Here is a 20,465-nt window from a genome sequence, read left to right as displayed (position 1 = left end):
GAAGTTCACTACTGCAGCCTTCCCTACACAAACTGTAACTGAAAAATAATAGACAAAGATCAATTTTGCATTCAATGAGTCTAGACTTTGAAGTCGTGAACTGTAAGACTGCATGTACCGCATTTACACTTTTTCAGCTTGCTGGCAGTTAAAAAAACCATGCTAACGCCGAGTACAACACGAAGTGGTGACTAAAATTTCCTAGCGAGTTATGCCTTTGGCCTTTCTTCATGAAATTCGGGTTCCGGGCTTCATTTATTATACAGGGGTTAATCTGGAATCCCCATGACAGGAAGTCTGGAGGACTCTGCCTTTCAGCCTCACAATCTGCAAGCTTCTGAACAGCCGTGTCTGACTCGAGGGAAGACCGCTGTTGCTTCTACTCTGTCTAATGTTCGCAGTCCGTAAAATGAAGCTGGGTTTCTTAAAGCATTTAACATATAAAATTAGTCCAAATCGATTTCCATTATAGCTTTGCAAGGGGGAAATAAGGGTCATTTACGTTTCTTCTGGTTAAACTCACCATTTCTTTCATACTGTACCATTAACGGACAAAAAAAAAAGTATACTGTCACTAAAGGTGTTAGGCGGCGTGCAAAACTTGCAATGAAATGTTTCTAAAGCTTTATTTCAAATATTGGCGAGTAGAAGATGATGGCTAATAATAATAATAATAATAATAATAATAATAATTCACTCATCGTAATGAAAATAAGAGTTAAAAGCCTACTCACCAGTCTCTGATTTTTTCACCAGTAGCAGAATTAACACTACCCGATGTGCTGAAAAACAAAAATCGAGAAATAACCACAAACAATCGTTTAACCTAACACTTCTTTTAGTTTTCATATTTAAAATAGAGCTGTAATATCTTTCCATTGATTACATGTTTTGAATAAAGGCATTACACCCAATTAAAACAATATTTTTAAACAAAATGTATTTCAGAATGTTAGCTTAATCCAACAATTATATTTTCTATTTATAGACGTGGGTATCACACCTTTTCTGTAAATTCCGATGATGATTTTGTTACACCCAAAGAACGGGCAGCCATAAAGATATTCGTAACTACAGAGGAAGTTACAGTATATGTACTATTGGGGCTAAGGTTGTTCTTGATTTTTCATGGGTTTCCGAACGATAACTTGTTAATAGTAACAATTAGTAGTACACTACGTGTGTAGTTGTTCATAGTGATCTCAAAGAAGATTAAGAACAGAAATAACCAACGAAAACTATTTGGTTTTTTCTCAATTTGCGGGTCATTATTATGTTAATTAAAACGAGTGTTTGTGTATTAGTTAGATCACAAGAACGTCAAAATCTGCAGACCGATTTTTATTTAAAAGTCTTAAAAAAAGGAATTAAAAAGTTAAAGGAATTCCATGACGATTTTATCTTCCCCTATGAAGAAAGATAGAGCAAGCAATAAACATTCGAACATAAAAATATTTTTATTTTTGGTCGATTAAAACAACGAATTTATACTGTTAAGAACGAGTCTTTGCGCTGTTCGAATAATAAACCTGGTTATGGAATCTAAAACTGCAACTGCAACGTGCAGGCCTGCGACAAAAAATGGCTGTGCTCTCATTGTTGAGACAATCATGAATCTAAAAGAAGAACTTACCGTAAGAAATCGACATTTTCCTCATAACTCTTTAAGCCAAATGACACAATTAAAAAAAAAAAAGTTTCACCTTAAAGCTACCGATGCTGCTAAAAAAAAAAACAACTGGTGAGAGAGGTTTTTTTTTCAGAACTCCGCCAGGAGGGGCTGGGCAGTAGTAGGGAACTTTTTACTAGCGAATGGCAAAAGTGAAGTAACTGTTGCCACTTCACTCTATGCTTTGTAGCCTCATTCTCAACCTTGAAAATGTTTTTTTTTAATGATTTCACAGGAACGCGTGACACTGCTGCCTCTGCATTTTGGTCTCGTTTTTGTGATTGAACGTGAGCTCTCCTCCCCCCTCCCCCCCCAACTAATGGAGTTGACCCCCCCCCAAATTCCGCCCAAAAACCTCATCTCTAAGCCGCTTATGGCGGTTCAGGCTGGTCTACCCACATTCCCACGTGTGAAGGCGATTGGTGTGTGTGTATATGTTCGGTGCATCATACAGTCCATCATATACATTATACAGCAAATACTGTTTGAAGCTCACTGTGTCCTACACGGATATAGCTCCGGTACTGATGTGCGTGGTCGAGTGCGCGCATTTGTAATTCAGCTATTATTTTATCCTCGAAGACATCTGGTCTTCGCATTCCGTAAGAGACACGCGGCTTTAAAGTCCTGTCAGTTAAGAACTGGAGCTGAGTAAAAACGCATTGAGTGTAACGTACGATAGCTTGACGGGACGTGACAAGCTGGTGGGACTGACAAAAGAGGTTCTCTTTCCTCCAGCGCATCCTGTCAGGTCGTATACCGGCTGTCTCAAAGACGCAGCACTTCACGTTTACCAGGAAGTACGATGTTATTGGTCCATCGCATCTCCGGGAGTATGTTCATAGGCTGGTTGATATTAACTGATCTTTTTTAAAACAATGGGCTCATCGGCGCCAGCTTGCAAAAAAATCTATGCGTTCGATCGTTTTGGAATAAATGAAACAGGTGCACCCCGTCCAGCATGACCCGCTGCAGAAGCTACCAGCGTGTCTTCCGCCGAGCTCGATAGCTGTATTTTGAGGTGACTGTGTGTATTTGTGTGACCTGGGATTCAATGTCGGGTTTTTTCCCCCCTCACTCTGACTTTGAATACAGTTGCTGAGTGGCAAATGGAAATCTTTGGAAAGCAGATTTGACAAGGTAAGAGATGTTATACAGTACGGCCATTACATACTAATAATATTGTAATGCACTGTAATACGTAAACAGTATATACTTTGCGGGCGCATGAAATCGCAGTTCACTAAATCTGAATGGGACTCGTTTAATTATGAGTCTTACGGTCTTTCAATATTAGTCTATCATCTCGAAAATAAAGAATACGACTTGGTTTCAGGTCGAGGCTTTAGAACTTAGTCATTGATATGTGATCGACTACATCAGTAACGTTTAGAGACATCAGATGCGATCCGGAGAGTGTTATATAAATCTTCACCGTGACCTGTCTTCTCTGTTAACGGCTAAGGGGCGACCAGTCGTATTCAGTATTAGGAGACACGTTATTTTCAAGAAGAAGAAAATAAAACAGTACAATAACGCACATTTCTTGCACAACCTAACGTTGAAATCTGACAGCTTCCCTATCCAGTAGAAACGAAACTTAACTGTAGCTGACAAACCTACTGCGACTGTATTTATGCAGGCAGATGACTTGAGTCAATTCAGCTGCTGTGGCTACAGTGCTGCTCAAGTCTGGGCATGCCTCGGTAGTGAATAACTGACGCAGAAAATATCAAGATTATAGCCCTCAGATTACAGACTTGTTATTTAGTTTCCAATTGTTAAGGTCTTTAATTTTCTTTTTAGTGAACGATGTTTAACTATAGTTAACGAAAAAGGCCTATAAACGCACGGACACTTTATAAAAACAAAATGTGCATGTATTAAAGAACTTAAAGAAAACCCCCAACGAATAATCCCCGCTTCTGAAATTAGGGCCGTTCAGAAGGGAGGATTTTTGAAAAGGGAAGGACAGTACAGGGAGGAGAAAACAGGAGTTCTCGAATTCATCCAGTTAATTCGAGTTGTTACATCGGATTTATTGATTCGGCTGTTTTTCGAAAAGTGGTACTTCGAAATCACCCAGAGACGTGTCTCTTTTTTTCCCTCAGAACCAACAGACACAAATGGTAACTTTGTGGAAGAATATGTAAAAAAAGAACAAGATGTATTACTTTACACGAAGGTGTGCGGGAGTATGGAACTAACTTACCTAGAAATGGAGTTTAGGCTGATGGTCTGGCTGCTTTCAAGAAATGGCTGGATGTTTACGTTTAACATTTCAGTTCAGCATAAGAGCATATTTTTGACTCTTTGTGTTGTCGCTAAAGGACCTGTCTTGCGGAAACGGTGCGTTACATGGGGACATCTAATCTGGAATGCGGTAATTAAGCTGTTGTGAGATGAACACATTGCTCATAGTCCGGAAGGTCAAATAAATACATTTAAACAAGAATGGGGCCCGATCCAGACGTATCTCAGTGGCACTAAGACAGAAATTTGTAAATATTCGGAGTTGTCTAAGACGGAGTGAAAGGAAATTAAAATATTTAGTCAGTAAAGGAAGGAAAAGAGATGTATAAAGGAAATAAAAAGCTGGGGGAAAATGTATTAAAAATAAAGATGTCCTCTAATGTTAGGGGATGATGGAGGAGAAAAAAATAACTGGTTGGATTAGATTGTGAGATCAATCAGGAACGAATGTTCAAATGACACAGGTGGGCTGAATACCTTCTTTGTCCGTCCTAATGTTGCCATTTCTTTCTGTTATTTCACATTTGCTTTTTCTGATATACACAACATTTGTGCACTAGGGGGTTTTCTGTAGAGACTGTGCTAGCTCTCCTGCGTGTTAGGGTTATTTTTCTGAAGGTACTCCGGTTTTCGGCTATTGATAACCCACCTCGTTAGTAAGCACAGTTCGAGGGCTTGTGACGCGTGTCCGCCGTACACTCAGGTTCGAATGCGGATGATGAAACAGCACAGCAGAGGTAATAGTGTTGATTACACAGGCCCATACATTAACTAAACACCAGAGTCTGGGCCTTAAAATTGTGTTTTAAAAATGGCAGAATAAAAGACAACAAAGCAGACAGATGACACTGCCCCCCCCCCCCCCCCCCCCCATAATAGACACACATTTCTCGAAAAATATAGGTAAAATTTCAAAGTGCTTTTTGTTTTCTACTGCAAAGTCAGTCTATTGATGTGTAGGCCGTAAATAGACACAGAAAGTTCAAATCCGAAAGTGCGGTTGTTTTACTAATATTATTATTGTCTAGCTATTTCGTAAGTACTGGTATTGTTTGTACAGAACTTTGATGAGTTAAAGGTCTCAAATGTTACTGGTCTTCTACGGCTTGTTTAATACGAAAGGCAGTGGAAAATCTGATGATCAGTGCTCGGAATCGCCGCTACAGCGTGTAATGTCTATTCAGTTAATATTATTAACATAATGTGGTGCATAACCATCGACACATTAAAACTACAAACGACGCGTTGGAGGTTGTTATTGTTCTGTATTAATCATTCACTCCAGCATATTGTGTACGCTGATAATATCCTTCAATAGTGTCCTATTGGTTACGAATGCTTTCACAATAACGCATTAATGACAATGCAAATGCATATTGTACAATACATACGTTACGCAGGTAAAACTTTTTTTTAACATGAAAAAAAAATACATTTGCACATGAATTCGTTTTCTATATCCTAACTCTAACTCCTAAATAATTATTGGCGTCCTTCGCATCATTTACTTCACCTACAATTGAATGAGTGCCGAAAACTGTAAGTAAAATGTGGACTAGTACGGTTGGGCAGATATAAGATGTTATAAATGCCTTCCCCATGCTGCTCAGAATAAAAGAGCAGAAAAGGTATCCTGGTCCTTTCGTGGCGAGAGAGAAGGTTCCATTGCTTTTGCACAGAACTCCTCATGCCCGACCCCCGTACCCACAGAAATCCAACATTAGGGAAAATGAGGCTCTGAGTACAGAGAGGACCTAGTTTCTGCTTTGTCTCCCATGTGAGGGTGGGTAAGCCCGACCTACCGTAGTCATGATTGGTCTTTTCAAGACCTGCCTCCCATAACGTGTAACGGTCGAATTTCAGCACAAAAACTCTTCCTTCTGGACATCTAACACGTTGAAAAACCCACACAAAAAATATAAGACACAAAATCTAATACATTAGAACGTATTTAAGTGTTTTTTTTTAAATCAGGCAATGATACATTTCATGAATCTATGTAGAAGTGTCTTAAAATGATTTTTTTAAGTTAACAAGTTATTTTTAAGTTATTTCTTCTTCTCCAGATTAGATAATTAACTTAAAAGCAGGTGGGAACCATCTGAAATAAAATCCTTTAACTAAAAAGATTTTTAAAAAAAGTAAAATACACTGGAAAAAAATGCAGATGTTTAGTCGAATTTACGAAATGTTCTTAAAACTTATTTATTTTAAATAAATCCCAAAATAGTTAATAATTTAACGTTTAGAAGATTCAAGGCTTGAAGACGTACTGTAGACTGATTCATCATAAATATCGTAAAACGAAAGTGCTATTAACGTACTGTAAGCCTGTCAGCAATAAGGGATTTAGGTTGACTAAGTCTCAACGCGAATTGTGAGTGAAAATAGCATTATATGGGAAGGTGTATTTACAAAGTGTAATGGAAATACTGTACTTGATTTGCCCCTTGTCTTAAGCAACATTTGAAGTAAAAATGTTGCATTTCAAATTTATTTTTTTCTCCTGTAAGCTGTATTTATCCATTTAAGTAATATTTATATATTTACTTCCACAAGCGTTACCTAAAACAAAACAATTTCGATTATTTGAAAGCATTCATTGTTGCAAGTGTAAATACTTGAAAACGTGGGAATTTAATTACCAATGAAATAGCATAAATCACTAAGGATTAAAATATAAAATCTCTCTCATACATGTAAATGTAAGTATATCTAGCCTATTAAAGGCAAATGTCCCTGAACTCAAAGCGGGTGGGATAACCTTATACGTTAAATTAGTCAACAAGTATATTTACTGTCATCATCTGAATAGGCAACATTCAGAAGTAAGGTGAGTGAAACAAACTTTAAAAAGAACAATAATGAACTTAACAAAGTTAAACTATTTTAGAAAACCGTGGGGTATAAATTCAAGATATTATTGAGTATTTAATTTTAAGTATTTCAGTACTTAAAATTTAGCACTTGTTTATTACTACTACTTTATTAATTTGTAACACGTTTTTATTTTTACTCATCTAAAATATAGCATTTGCAAATACTACGTTTTGTGAAATATCATTGCATTATTTTTTAAAATATTTACTTTGCCACAAATTGAGAACCCGTCGTGTTTATATTCTGCAACGATTTAAATAGCTCAATGCTCGGAAAGTGTTGATATTCACAAATTAAAGGTCAAGCGTTACTGTATTTCTTCAAGGTTTTGTTGTCATACTACGGTTTTTAATATTTGCTGCGTAATACCGTTTCCAGTGAAAAATGCGGGGATGTTATTTCGTGTACATATTGCTTTGATCACCACTGTGATGTATTCTCTGTATCTGTATTTTCAGAGACAGAAACGGGAGTCGAGACAGAAATGAGTGTAAACACATCCGATATATACCGGAGTTTCTCAATTTAACTCCTTCGAACCTTGACAACCTTATTTTAATTCTATTACGGTAATACTATCAAATAACAGCGTTAATGCATCTACTGTCAGGAGATTGTTTTTACTTCAATATGGAGACCGCAGATGAATTACGCTTTCTTCCAAAATGAAACTGCGTAAGAGAATACTGCCCTAATTACACAATAACGTCTAAAATCATGCAGGTGCTCCCCTAAGTACCTCTTATTGACTTAAACGTCATATTGTGTTTTCTCTGTGTTTGTGTGGCTTTTGTCCGTGTGACACTGTTTAACCTTTTAACTCGTCCTCAAGGACGAGTTGTGAATATCTTATACAGTATAAGTGTACTGTATATCTGTGAACAGATCTTTCTTAGAATGTATTAATAATTAATAATAAGTTAATATTCCTTACACTTATACAGCGCTTTTCTGGACACTCCACTCAAAGTGCTTTACAGGTCATGGGGATCCCCTCAACCACCACCAGAGTGTACCCCCACCTCGATGATGCGCCAGTCCGCTCCCCACACACCAGCTCTCAGTGGGGAGGAGAACAGAGTGATGAAGCCAGTTCAGAGATGGGGGTTATTAGGAGGCCATGGCTGGTAAAGGCCAGGGGGAAATGTGGCCAGGACATTGGGGTAACACCCCTATACTGTACTTTTCAAGAAATGCCCTGGGATTTTTAATGACCACTGAGAGTTAGGCCCTCCATTTTTACGTCTCATCCAGCAACCTTAGTCTCCCATCCAGGGCTCCACCTTTTGAGCTCCAGTGGGCTGCCAGCTGTGAGTTACAGGGTGCTATAGTACAATGAGCGTCCTTATTGAAAACATCTGTGGAGATGTCAGCCAACTTATTATGCTGGGAAGGGACTTTTCTTCCATTGAATTTCTTAGCAGGCCTGCTACAACATGTTCAGAATTGGCAGGTCAGTAAGGCTGTTTCCCTTTAGTGCAGTCATTAGAAATTGTCATGCATTCATAAAGAGTCATCTGTTCATTATTATCACAGCAGCAGTTTATTAAAATTTGAATAACAGTGCAAATTGTGCTTGCAATTACATTTAAAAAGCTGTAGACATTAATATGCCTATTAAGCAGTACAAAAGACAACTTATCTCCTATATATAAATTAATTGCAACTGCAAACAATTAGCTGCCTTAAGGGAGGTAGGTACAGTTGGTGAATACTTAAAACCATCACATTTAATTTGTTTTCTTTTTAATTTGTTTTTTTCTTTTCTTTTTACTTTTCACATTAACTCATTACATAAGCTGTTATGTTGTTTATAGCTGACTCACTGAAATCTTTCTGCAATCATTGGTGTGAAATTCTAGGTAGAAAAAAAACTAAACCTAAACACAAACCAAGCCAGAAGAGATGAGTGTGATCCTCTCTAGTCATTTTCAGCACCTTCTTATGTCCATGCTGTTTAAACTCCATAATCCCAGCTAACGCTAATTCTGTTTTTGGGTGGGGCCGACAGTATTTCCACTGAAAGAGGACATAAGTCTTTCTTTAATACACTCTGGAATACTATTTGTCCTAACGTATTGTGTATCATTGCAAGCTTGGCTCTGATTCTTGTTCCTAGTGGCACCAAGCTGCAGCCTGAATGTACTGTAAATTACGAGCTGCGCCAGACAAGAAATTCGATTAATTTGACATCTGATGCCCAATAGAGCAGTCAGGAACATAAAGTGGAGCTGGCAAGGTTAGCAGAATGTCTTCTAAAAATTTAGGTGCTGTTGGGACATATTTTTAGGGTTAAAATTTGGTAGAATTTTTTATCAGTACAGTGATAACAATTTCTCATTACATCAAATTTCTTGTCAACAAATTAAGGTTTAAGCATTATGAATGGATTTTTGCAAATGTATAAAAATCTCAACAAAGTGAAAAAATATTGAAAAGGGATTCAATAAAACAAATAAACCGGTATGTAAGTAATGTTGTTTACCATATATTAATTTTTGCAGTAGTTTGGTTAAAAATAGGAAATGTTAGATGTCTTATTCCGTGTTAATGCTAAGTCTCTAAGAAGCATGTACATAAGCTTGACTTTTTTTCCTCAGATACGGTGGGGTTTTTTGTATCTCTGTCAGGCTGGCTCCGATTCAATAGTGCTACTCCTGGAGTCACACTACAATGAAGTGATATTACTTTTGCAGCAAAATGAAACAATTGTGTAGGTATCCATGATTATTCTCTCTAGAGCCTTAGCGAGCAATAAAACTGGAATTTAGTGTACGATAGGAACTACTAGAAAATTGTTACTTACTGAAATTCCCCACATTTACCTTGATCCCACTCTAAATTTCACACTATGTAATGATTGTTTCTGGAGTCTGCTTCAGAAACACAACAGCTTCTGACAAGCTTATAGTGTAAATATTCAAAGGAATGTGTTTCTTTCTATTTTTAAATCAAATTTAGACATACTTTCTAATATGTAATAATCACAGTGATTTGCAGCTTTTCATTGTCTTACTACCATGAAAAAGCTCAGCTTATTCATTACAGTAATTATATATATTTTGCATGTCTATAAAAGCACTTGCATAAAAATAATAAAGTATGTTACTGCATACTATACAATGCATAGATCAAGGTCACCTAGCATGAAGGAATCTAATCATCATGTTAATTTCTAAATAAAGCAGCCATTGCTGTAATAAGACACTGATGATTAGGTCCCACGCTGGTGATGATAGCAGCAGATAATACCTGTGAAGAAATCAGAGGGAGTCTGCTTAGGTTACAGCATGTCATGTATTTCTTGGAAAGTAAAAAGACAAAGCTTCAATTTGCTGTCATATAAGCCACTGATATGTCCATAGTTCATAGAACATAAGAAAGGTTTGGTTAAAAATATCAAATGTTAGATGTCTTATTCCATGTTAATGCTATGGTGCTATGCAGGAACGGATTTGCTCTGCCCTATTAAACTGGTCATGGCCAGAAACGTTTTTTTTCGTTTTCTCACGCATATGAAGAGAAAACGTGGTTGCAGGGAGATGTGCGTTGTTCCTGATCTAAGATACGAGAAGCTGACCCTGATCTCAGCTAGGTACGTTCTTTGTTCCAGTCTCTATTAAGTAAGCTTACTTAATAAGTTACCTTACAAATTACCCTGATAGATAAAATATATATATATAAACAGCTGTTAATGACTTGGGATCTTCAAAAGGCTAGTAGCATTTTGGCTCTGCATTTGACAAGCCAAAATGGTGCCATGTTTGTATGAATAAGCTGGAAAAACCTGTTGATGTCACTTGTGTACAAGCTGGTGCTTGCAATGACTACTCCCAGTGAAAAGTAGAAATGTTTCATTTCTGGGCATGATCTGCGTCCTTCAGCTGCAAAGCATACGATGATTCAGCTTCATACAGAAGCCACATAACAACTCTTTCCCAGTCAGACGACAAGCAATGCAAGTTCATTTTCAAACACTTCCAGCTGGGAGACACCTTCTTTTGGAGGAAACTCTCTCTGTAAGGAGATGCGTTTTGCAATGATTCTGAAGTTCTGGTGAGAGCTGGATTACAACAGTCTTTGAGTAGGGAAACCCACCGATTCATCCTACCCACACCAGTCCCCGGCTGCTCTCTCCAAAACAGCGGTGTCCAGTGGATAGTAGCACAAAACACCTCCAGCATCTTCACCACAAGAGTTTCCCCTGACGTGATCCTCAGCCATAACCCTCATCCTAATATGACTCATTACAACCTGATTTGGGGTCAGGTGGAGAGTCTTTATAAACCTACCTGGTCTGAAAAATATTATCATACTTGTTCCGGCCATGAAATACACCACAAAGCAAATAATTAAAATACTCCCAGATTCCCAGTTTTATGCAATCACATGCATGAAATAGTAGTCTATCCTTTACTGTGTTATAGATCCAAATCGGTACTCATGGCCATGTGTGCTGTACCATCTAGTAGACGTTAAGTACTGACAGTGGTCAGCAGCAGAACTGCTGCTGTCAATGTAGTAATAGTGTATTTGGAAAAGCATCCAAGTCCAATCTAGATATTTTTATTCGAATGCATCAGGGAGTTCCATACCATCAATATGACAGTTCTTTTCATATTACTGCTGACCATTTATACATACATACATGCATTTACCATTTATATGATCCAGCACTTTACTGCTATGATGAACCCCACACCCAGCAGACCACCAATCACAATCGCAGCTGAGGGACCTCGGGTCGCCAAGCCATTATGAGTAGGAGGAACTTGATCAGCTAAAAGATGAAAAGTTCACCGTTACACGACACAGTGAAGTGCAGCACAGCACAGTGGGCTACATTGCAGTTAAGAGCAAAACAGCAGAGTGCAAAGCAATTGGGAACAAAGAAAACAAGCAGAGTAAGTAATATAGTATTGAACAGTTCAGTACTGTACAGTACAAACTGGTCTGACCAAGCACATCTGTGATGCTCACACACTGGGTTGACTAAACAGAAGTATTGCCAATTGTGGATCACTGCTTTGAGAAATCAGCCACAGCTGCTTAATGCACAGGCAGCTGCTTGACTTTAGATGGTTCAACCCGCCATCTAAATAAGCCCTCCTAGCCAAACATTTGTGCAATTACTAATGTACTGACAAATATACTCCGCTTCAAAACAGACCTACCGCCTCATAGCCTGATCTCGTCAGGGGTGGGCAAGGCTGCATCTGGCCAGTACTGGGATGGGAGACCTCTGGGGAAAACCTGGACTCTGAAGTCAGAGGGGCTGGGCTGAACCGGGAAATGGCACTCTAGTCTAAGGAGCAAAAATTCCAAACCAGTGCCCCAGTAGGGTGATTGAGAACACTGTACCTTTGGAAAAGCTGTTCTTTAGATGAGACATTAAGACAAGGACCTTAAAATTGTTCTTGTGCTTTCACTGCATTATTTGTAAGTATACTGGCATCAAGTGCAGCATTGTGTTTAAATTTCACTTTGGAATGTACAGAAATCCCCCTCTAAATATAATTAGCGCAGCGGTTTCTCAGTCCACCACTAAATCTGCTGTGCAGTGAGGCTGCATGGCTCCCAGCTGTGAGGGGGATGAGAAGATTCCCTTCTGAGATGTAAAAGTACTTTGAAATCCCCTGGGGGTAAAGAGCACCAGTTAAATGTATTGAAAAGATTTTGTACAGTAAGCTGCAATTTCAGAAAGAGAAATGTTTCCACAGAAAGTGGTAAGCAGCACGAGACATAGAAAAAGCAAGACGAATAGAAAAAGTCCAACGTGAAAATGGATGTGTTCGACATAAAAAGTATGTATGCAAAAAGCACAGATAAGGCAGACTATACCTCTGAAAACCGTACTCACTCGTCATGAAAGTAGATGGCTCAGAAGACATACCTGGATACAAATACAAAAAGGCTCCTGGTTTGTTGCAAGGAAGAATGGGTTGTTGGAATGCAGTTCTAGAAATGTGGGAAATGTTTATGTCTTTTGAGAAACAAACTTTATCTAATGAAATAACAGCAGAGATGGGGCCTAGCCAGCTCATATATGTGTGTGTGTGTGTGTTAGGAAAGAAATCCAACAATCACATCCAGCTGTTGTATGAATGAAGAGATGGCATCCACCAGAAAAAAATGGCAGGGTAGCTTTTTCCAGAAAGCCACACATTTAATTATTTCATGCTGTCTTCATCCTGTCAATTGTGGTGACCAAAACTGAATACAGAAGTCTAAATAAGGTCATACTATTTCATTGTACAGTATTAACATGACACCCTCCTCGTTTAACTGTATGTCCTAACATTTTGCCTTTTTATGGCTTCACAATATTGTGTAGAGGAAGGGAATGTGTCAACATACACATATTAAAAACAAAAATCTTTCTTTTCTTTAAGTTTAGCTGGTATCCTGCCATCGATACAGAATCTCCTTAACCTTTCACTTAACTGTCTTTACTCCCTTGTATGTTTGAAAGTATCTGGAAATGCAAAGATGTACTTCTATTTTTAATCATCTGTGTGTATTGTACCTTAGAGCTCTCCCTGTTCTCAGAGTGAAATCCTTTACTAACTGGGTCACTTGGGGGCCTCAACAGTTACTTTTCATCACCAGCAGGTGGGGGTGTTTTCTATCACTTTAGGCTGTGCCCTTCAAATAAAATACATGGAAGATGATGATACAGCCAATTTCTTTTGTTTATGCCACGGATATTCGTTTACTCCTTCTGATACTTAAAAGCATGTTTAGAATTGAAATTGCAAACCACACAATTTAGTTGCACACTGTCTGCCTGCTCTTTCAGGGGACAGGATAAACACCAAAGCTTCTCTGTGCGATTCTGATGGCAAAACTCTTTAGGCAAGCAGGTGACTCATTCCCATAGCTCTAACAAAGGAGGGTTGATGTCTAGACCATAGTTTAAAGGCAGATTCTAATTTCTATTTCAAAGCAGGTAATACTGATGTGGGCTTACCGTTAGATTTCTGGACTTCACATTCTGCAATAGACAAATGGAAAGACAGGTTATTGTCTTATTAGAGAAATCAGTATTATTTCACAGCGGCATGCCACACTGTCACTTCAGTGCTGACATGATGGACCACAGCAAATTCGGTGACTGTTCTGTGAGATGACTAGGTCAAGAGCACTAAGAACAACTGGCTTTATGTACTGATGAGCAAATGATTCATAAACCCAATTCGGAAATGTTATTACAGTATAAAACAAGCTGACTTGCTTTTTTCGTTTGTGCATTGCGTGAGCCCAAATGCTCTTTCATGTTTCATTTTAATTCAGTCGGAGAAGTTTACCAGTGCCGACACGCCGGTTTCTATTCTGCTGTGCTTTGTTTTTCTTCCATAGTGAAGTGCTAGCTCTCGGGGCAAAACGACCACGTCGGCGTGAACCGTGCTTAATCATTAATCAGCAATGACGCTAGCCTCATTACTGACGCCTTATTGCGACCAGGTACTGTACTGTTCCACGTGTAAGCGAAGGACTCCACAGGTGCTGGCTGTCAGTGGAAGAAAGGGGAAAAGAGACGCAAAATAGATTAACTCACCCAGGACCTCCAGCTTCTTTATAACCATCCCATGTTCACTTTCCAGGGCCACGTTCATCTTGTCGTAGTCCGTCGTGGTCTTGGCGATGATAAAATGGATGGACGTGCCCGTTTGACAGAGAAAGGTGCCCTCCGTCTCGCACACAAAACCCAGATTCCCCTGCTCCGAGCAGGGTGGGATTTGCTCCGGCGGGGCGTGACACAGTTTCTGATTTGTGCGATCGTCCACGATGGTCACGGGCATACGTAGAGGGCCGGAAACGTTGTATTCAACAACATCCAATTGTCCGCGGCAAACTGAAAAAGCCCGCAAGAATAAAAGCCTCTGCATTCAAGGGTCTACGTATTCCTGAGCTGCACGCAGGATAATTTAGCTTTTCAGCCGCGAATTCTAAATGAGACAAGCAGAATTACAAAACGTACACTTCGTGACTTTAGTATCCGGACTACAGCACAATAGTAATAAAGCATTGATGAGCCAATACTTGCTAACATCGTCTATCACAATATGCCGGCGCGTATAGGTTATATCAGGCCTATATACCGTACCTAAAGTCACTGAATTGCAAAAAATCATTCCTAATTTCAATAACGATGATGCGTGAGATTTTAAGGCTGAGTCTCTCGCGAAAATTATGTATATTTTAAAAAATAGACTGTAATATTGCGAATCGGCTTACAGGTACTGTACACTGTAGCGCTAATAAATAAGATGTATGTTAAATATCTGTGTACAATTTACTTATATCTACTATTTTAGTAGGCTAAAACATCGTATATAACGTAGACTCCATTAAACAAACTAGTGCAAAACGTTCGTCAGAACAACATTTTCTAGTAAACCGTTAGAAGCGATGGCAGGTTTCTGTCCAGACCACAGAGACCTTCTTGTGGCTGAAACAATTTATATTTACAAAAAAAATATTGTTGATGGCGTCACTTTGTATATTATGATCGATGACACGTCTTTACAATTTCTACAATTCCGGCGTTTGTGCGATTTAAACCAGGCAACTCCGTCGGTAACGGAGTTTATTCAATTTCCCTGAACACGTCGTTAAGTCCGTTCTCACTTCATTGCTGACAGCTTTATAACAGGATGTATAACTGTCAGTACTCCTCCGTTTTATATACTGTACTGCAATTATGGTCGTTTTTGTTTCAAAAATAGAACGAACCTGGGCAGTTGTGTGTATTACACGGACGTAGTTGGCAAGCGTGTTCGTGCGCCCTAACTATTAAAATAATATCATCTTGTGGAGCCCTGTTGGTAAATATTTATGTCCATGGCTCTGTGAGTATTTGCAGGGAAATGCTGTTTTACATTGGAAATTTTGTCAGATATTTCCCGCAACATAATATTGGTTTAGTGGGGGGGAACGTTTTGTGTGAGCACTCCCAAACTTTCCCAATAGCAAAAAAATAAAAATAAAATGGTTCTCCAGTTACACACCCCTGCCAGTAAAGCTCACCTCGTATGGCAAACACCATTTAACACGAATAGGAAACAATCGATTCATACATTTGATCATTTATTTTAAATTCAACTAAATTTAATAAAAATGTTAAAGATTATTTTTATGGCTGGGATGATTTAAAAACAAAATCAGCATATTAGATCAATAAAACATCTGAATTTTATAGATAGAAGTATTATCTATCTATCTAATTTGTCTAGTTGTTTTTTTTTTTTACTTTCAACGGCCTGTGGTCACGCCAGAAATGTTCACCTTCCTGGATGTCTGAGCAGTCTGCAGCACATTGCTTAAGCCCTCCCTTTTCTATTTACTTACAGGTCTCACAGAAGAAATTAGAACACATCCTCTAGAACGCAAAGGTTTGCAATGATTTCCTTCTTTAGCATTCACATGGGCTAGACCCTATCGTTTAACAACAGCACTCGAAAGAAAATCTGCTCACGGCCTACAGTAGGTATTAAGGGTATTACTTAGTGCAAAGAGCGATATTCCATGGTGTAAACGTATAAAAACAATAACCAAAGAAGAGTAAAAATGTGGAAAGTGTGTCAATGCCCTATTGCTAGAGTGAGCCATTAACGTTTTTGATTTAGCTGTTGAAAATGAATGAAGTGTTTCCGATTTGTGATGCCAAGAGTCTGTTAAAACCTCATTCAAGTAAGAGAGGGTTCATCCTCATACACAGCAAGCCATAGGGTAGCTAAATGTAACGAGGTCTAGGCTAGGTCTGGAAGCACTACATTTTGTCTGCCGTTTCACAGAAGGCCCAGTGAAACAATAGTGCTAAACACTCCGTGAAGATGGGCCATCTTTCTTACTAGTGTGCTACTGTAGAACACCACCCTTTTTATCTGTACAGTTTTCTCGGTATGATTACCACAGGCCTGACGCCTGCGTCAGTCTGGGAGGCACGAAACGTATCGCCTCCCAGGCAGTGAATCATTTGAAAAGTTGGTTACTGTAAAAATGCTTTCCACAACTAAACTATATGGATAAAAATAAGGACAGGTTAAAAATACCATTTAGGCACAAGTAATCCCGTAAATACTATATATAAACCGTAATCTACGTTTTCCCAGCAAAGCACAAAGGTTTCTTTAGGAAGCAAAAAGACATTAATATTGTATGGCTTTATTACTTAATAGAAAGTGTTACCAGTGTTTATACAAGATGTTTTACTGTGTCTAGACAAATGTTGTCCAGACCAAATATTGTAATAAAGCAAATCAAGAATGAAGCGCATGCAGAATCTCACATTATATGTATTAATATTTAATTTTACATACATAGATGTTATAGACCCTAAAAATAATGCTGTTGGTAAGAAATTACCATCACATCAGTAGTAATAAAATGTCCGTAAAATATATTTTCAAGCTTTGATGAATATGCGAGCAAAAAACGTATTCAGTCTAATTATTGTTGGCTTAGTTGGCGAAATAAACAGAAGCGCTTCCAACTGCTGTCCAAAACACCTTGGTTGCAAAAAAAATAAAACGTACTGTATCTACCACTGCCTCAGCTAAACTACAGATATGAATGTTTTCAATCTGCCGCGTTTGTTGCTCAAATACAGCGCGTTTCACTACACGACACAGTCTTTTAGACATCGAAATTAGGCCTATATATGCATATGTGTCTATCATATGTGAATCTGTATCTAGCATTAGAAAGTTGTATTATGTTGAGAATGCTTTTATGTTCCTCACCAGTTATCGACACGTCAACGAATGAAAGGCGGACCGAGTCAGATTTCTGTCCACAAATTTCCATCTTCCAATATCCAACCACCTACAGTATGCCCTTCAAATGCGGTCACTTTAAAAGCCTTCTTCTCGACTGTATTGGATCCCTTGCGTTTCGGTGACATATGTATTCGCCCAATAATCGTCAGGGTTAGACAGATACAGATTTTATTGCAAGTTATCAGTCACACGGGGTAGACGGACCATACGGCCCTCTATAATTTTGAACATTTCTTAAGTTCTTGTGTACTTTTTTCTACAGTCACTAACGGTTTTCTACAATTTGTCGATCTTTAAGTTTAATTTGCTGTGCGCAATACTACTAATGTGAGTATTGCAAAGGAACAAGTGAAGGTTTATTCCATTTCAGGTGGAGCCTTCTTCATTTGTGCTAATATTACTAATAATATTTGTTGCTACCACTATCATATGTTCCGAATACTCCGTTGCCAGATCTGAGATTACACTGGGATCCGAGGTGGGATGCGGTAGCACATCGTTCACCCTATTCCGCCTCAAAACAAGCTATACGAAGCCACGATGGCACGGGTTGGACAAAATAAATGTATTTTTCTGTGTCTGTGGTTTTGTCATTGTTTAGGATTAAAAAACAAAAACAAACGTGGACCTACGTTGTTTCCGAGAATTTGTTGTTGTCGTTCCTGAAGCAATGAACATCATGGTCAGCAGCGAAGACAACAATGTCCCCCATACTACTGAGAAAAAAAAGAAAACAGAATTGTCAAACAATACCTACAGTATTCAATTAGGAACAGTTAAAATATCAGGATAAAGTATGGAGTGGGTGGGTAAAAACTTGGATTGCAGGACTAGTCTCATTTTCAGTAAATGGGGAAAAAGGCGCAGTTTATTAAAAACAAAACATATCACCTCACTCAAAATATTTAAAATCCCCACTCAGAAATCACTTTCAATCCACACATTCAGTTCAAGCGCTGTTTAAAAACGATCTCCACCACCGAACCGCTTTATTAATCACTGTTGCGCCTACTTCAAAACTCACTCGCTCATCGTTTACAATCCACATTTGTGTACATACAAATCTACATGGAAATAAAATGATATTATATTATTCACTTTGTACCTGATTTTACAAAATAAAAAAAAATCTCTGAGCCCACGAATTATTTTTTTCAACCTTTCATTTGGAGAGCAAATTTGATTTTCGTGCATTATATATACAATTCTGCTTCTAGAAAAACATTCTGGAATTAAGAGCATTGTGCAAGTGAAAAAAAGACACGACCTTATTTACTCTTTTTCAAGACCAATTTCTATCTCAAAATGTCCGCTCAGATGGCAATCTTAATGCCTTCGATGGGTTCGACATAAATTCCATTGTTGTGAAGGTGTTGTTCCCCTCAGTATTCATGTGTTAGCTCATTCGATTCATTTAAATCTTTTCTCGTAGCTAGAATGACGAGATTAATCATCTCCGCATTTTATAGTTCAAAGAACATGAGTATGAAAACATCAAAACACTTTTTCGAAAAAGCCCCTTACTGCATTTAATCAGCGCTACGCTTCCAACCGCGAAAAAAAACTTTGGCGCAATCGGGTACAAGTTGAATAATATATATAAAACAACATAGATATAAAGTGTTCTACTTTTTTCTGTTATTTATGCCCGTCATGAAAACTCCGATGCAACGACAAATAAAAGCATGACCTCGGTTGCTTTGAAGTCGAGAGTCGGAGTGGTTGCAAAGACCGTTTTATCTGATTAAACAGATGGTACAAGAAAGAATATACGTTAAAATGTACTATTTATATTACATTTCCCCCAGCCTTAAGAACATACGAGCTAAAATATAAAAAGTATACGACTTTTTTTTCTTTCCAAAAGAAAAAAATGTACAGGTCTTCTAATATTTTTCAATTAGAAAACGATACTGCGATACTGAAAAGAAAAAAAACACGTAAATGCGATTCTATTAGTTTCAGGGCGTTTATTTGCAGGTAAAAAATAGCTTTCCCACCATAACTAAAAACGCAATATGAAAGACAGGATATATGCTCTGTGTCCGGCACGCATGAACTATTATTTCATCATGTGGTGTGATACAACATATAAAACGAAACCTTACCTTTTGAAATAGTCATCTCAATATATTTTACTTGTAATATGCGTGGTTAAAAACGGGGCTGTCACTTTAGATATCTCCCACGAGAAGAAACGCTGCAGAAATACTGTCTCGCTGGTCTATGGGAGATCGACGTGCAACATTGAAAAGCATCGCGCTGATTGGCTGTTCCGATTGGAACCACGTGCATCATTTCTAAACAGTTAACTGCAGCAAGAGAGCTCATGCTCCATGATTTCAAAATGACAAATTATATAGCCGTTTTTATAGCTGTTTATAGACGATTCCATTTGAAATCATTGAAACTGTAATTGTCTGTCAAGAAGTGGTGCCTCAAAGTTGCCTTTATGAAGGGAATCTGGATGAAATAGTAAAGAGCATTGTGCGTTTATTTCTATGAATAGGTTGTCCTGCATGTAGTTGGTTATGTAGCATGTTTTAAATTATATTACCGTTTCCACGGTTACGCCTACGTTTGTGGTTTTCTTTCTCACTGGTGTGAGCTGGCTAAGGGGGGGGGGAAAGCTAGGCTGAGCTGGGTAGAAGACTTTGTTAAAAAAACGCCGCATTATTTTCTTGACTTGTGTAGTCTATCTGATTTCAGTGTTTTACTGTGAATCGCAGACATCTCTTGAAGAAGAAATAATGACTGTAATCGCTAAAATGTTGCACAACGTCACGAGGAGTAGAGTGATCATAAGAATCGTCGATTTGTTCTTGTTTAATTGATCTAATTTCTTTAAATTAGGGAAGATTTTTAAGTGAATGCCTTCCTGC

The 20,465-nt window shown here is 38.3% G+C and overlaps 1 protein-coding gene across 1 annotated transcript; it reads right to left on the bottom strand.

Annotated features, from left to right (window-relative positions):
* Nucleotides 1–9,968: 9,968 nt before the first annotated feature.
* On the bottom strand, nt 9,969–19,778 carry LOC148815062 (uncharacterized). Its single transcript, XM_088905857.1, has 7 exons — nt 19,692–19,778; nt 18,216–18,296; nt 14,361–14,657; nt 13,773–13,796; nt 12,663–12,695; nt 11,461–11,582; nt 9,969–10,054 (listed from the first exon to the last, which is right to left on the bottom strand). Exons 1-6 carry the CDS (start codon nt 19,705–19,707, stop codon nt 11,464–11,466), a joined length of 570 nt encoding a protein of 189 aa, XP_088761983.1. The 5' UTR covers nt 19,708–19,778; the 3' UTR covers nt 9,969–10,054; nt 11,461–11,463.
* Nucleotides 19,779–20,465: the final 687 nt, after the last annotated feature.

Source organism: Atractosteus spatula, chromosome 25 (assembly GCF_055471065.1).
Source record: "Atractosteus spatula isolate fAtrSpa1 chromosome 25, fAtrSpa1.hap1, whole genome shotgun sequence".
NCBI classification, from domain to species: Eukaryota; Metazoa; Chordata; class Actinopteri; order Semionotiformes; family Lepisosteidae; genus Atractosteus; species Atractosteus spatula.
Note: the sequence above shows the minus strand (reverse complement) of the source record. Positions and strands in the feature narration are given on the sequence as shown.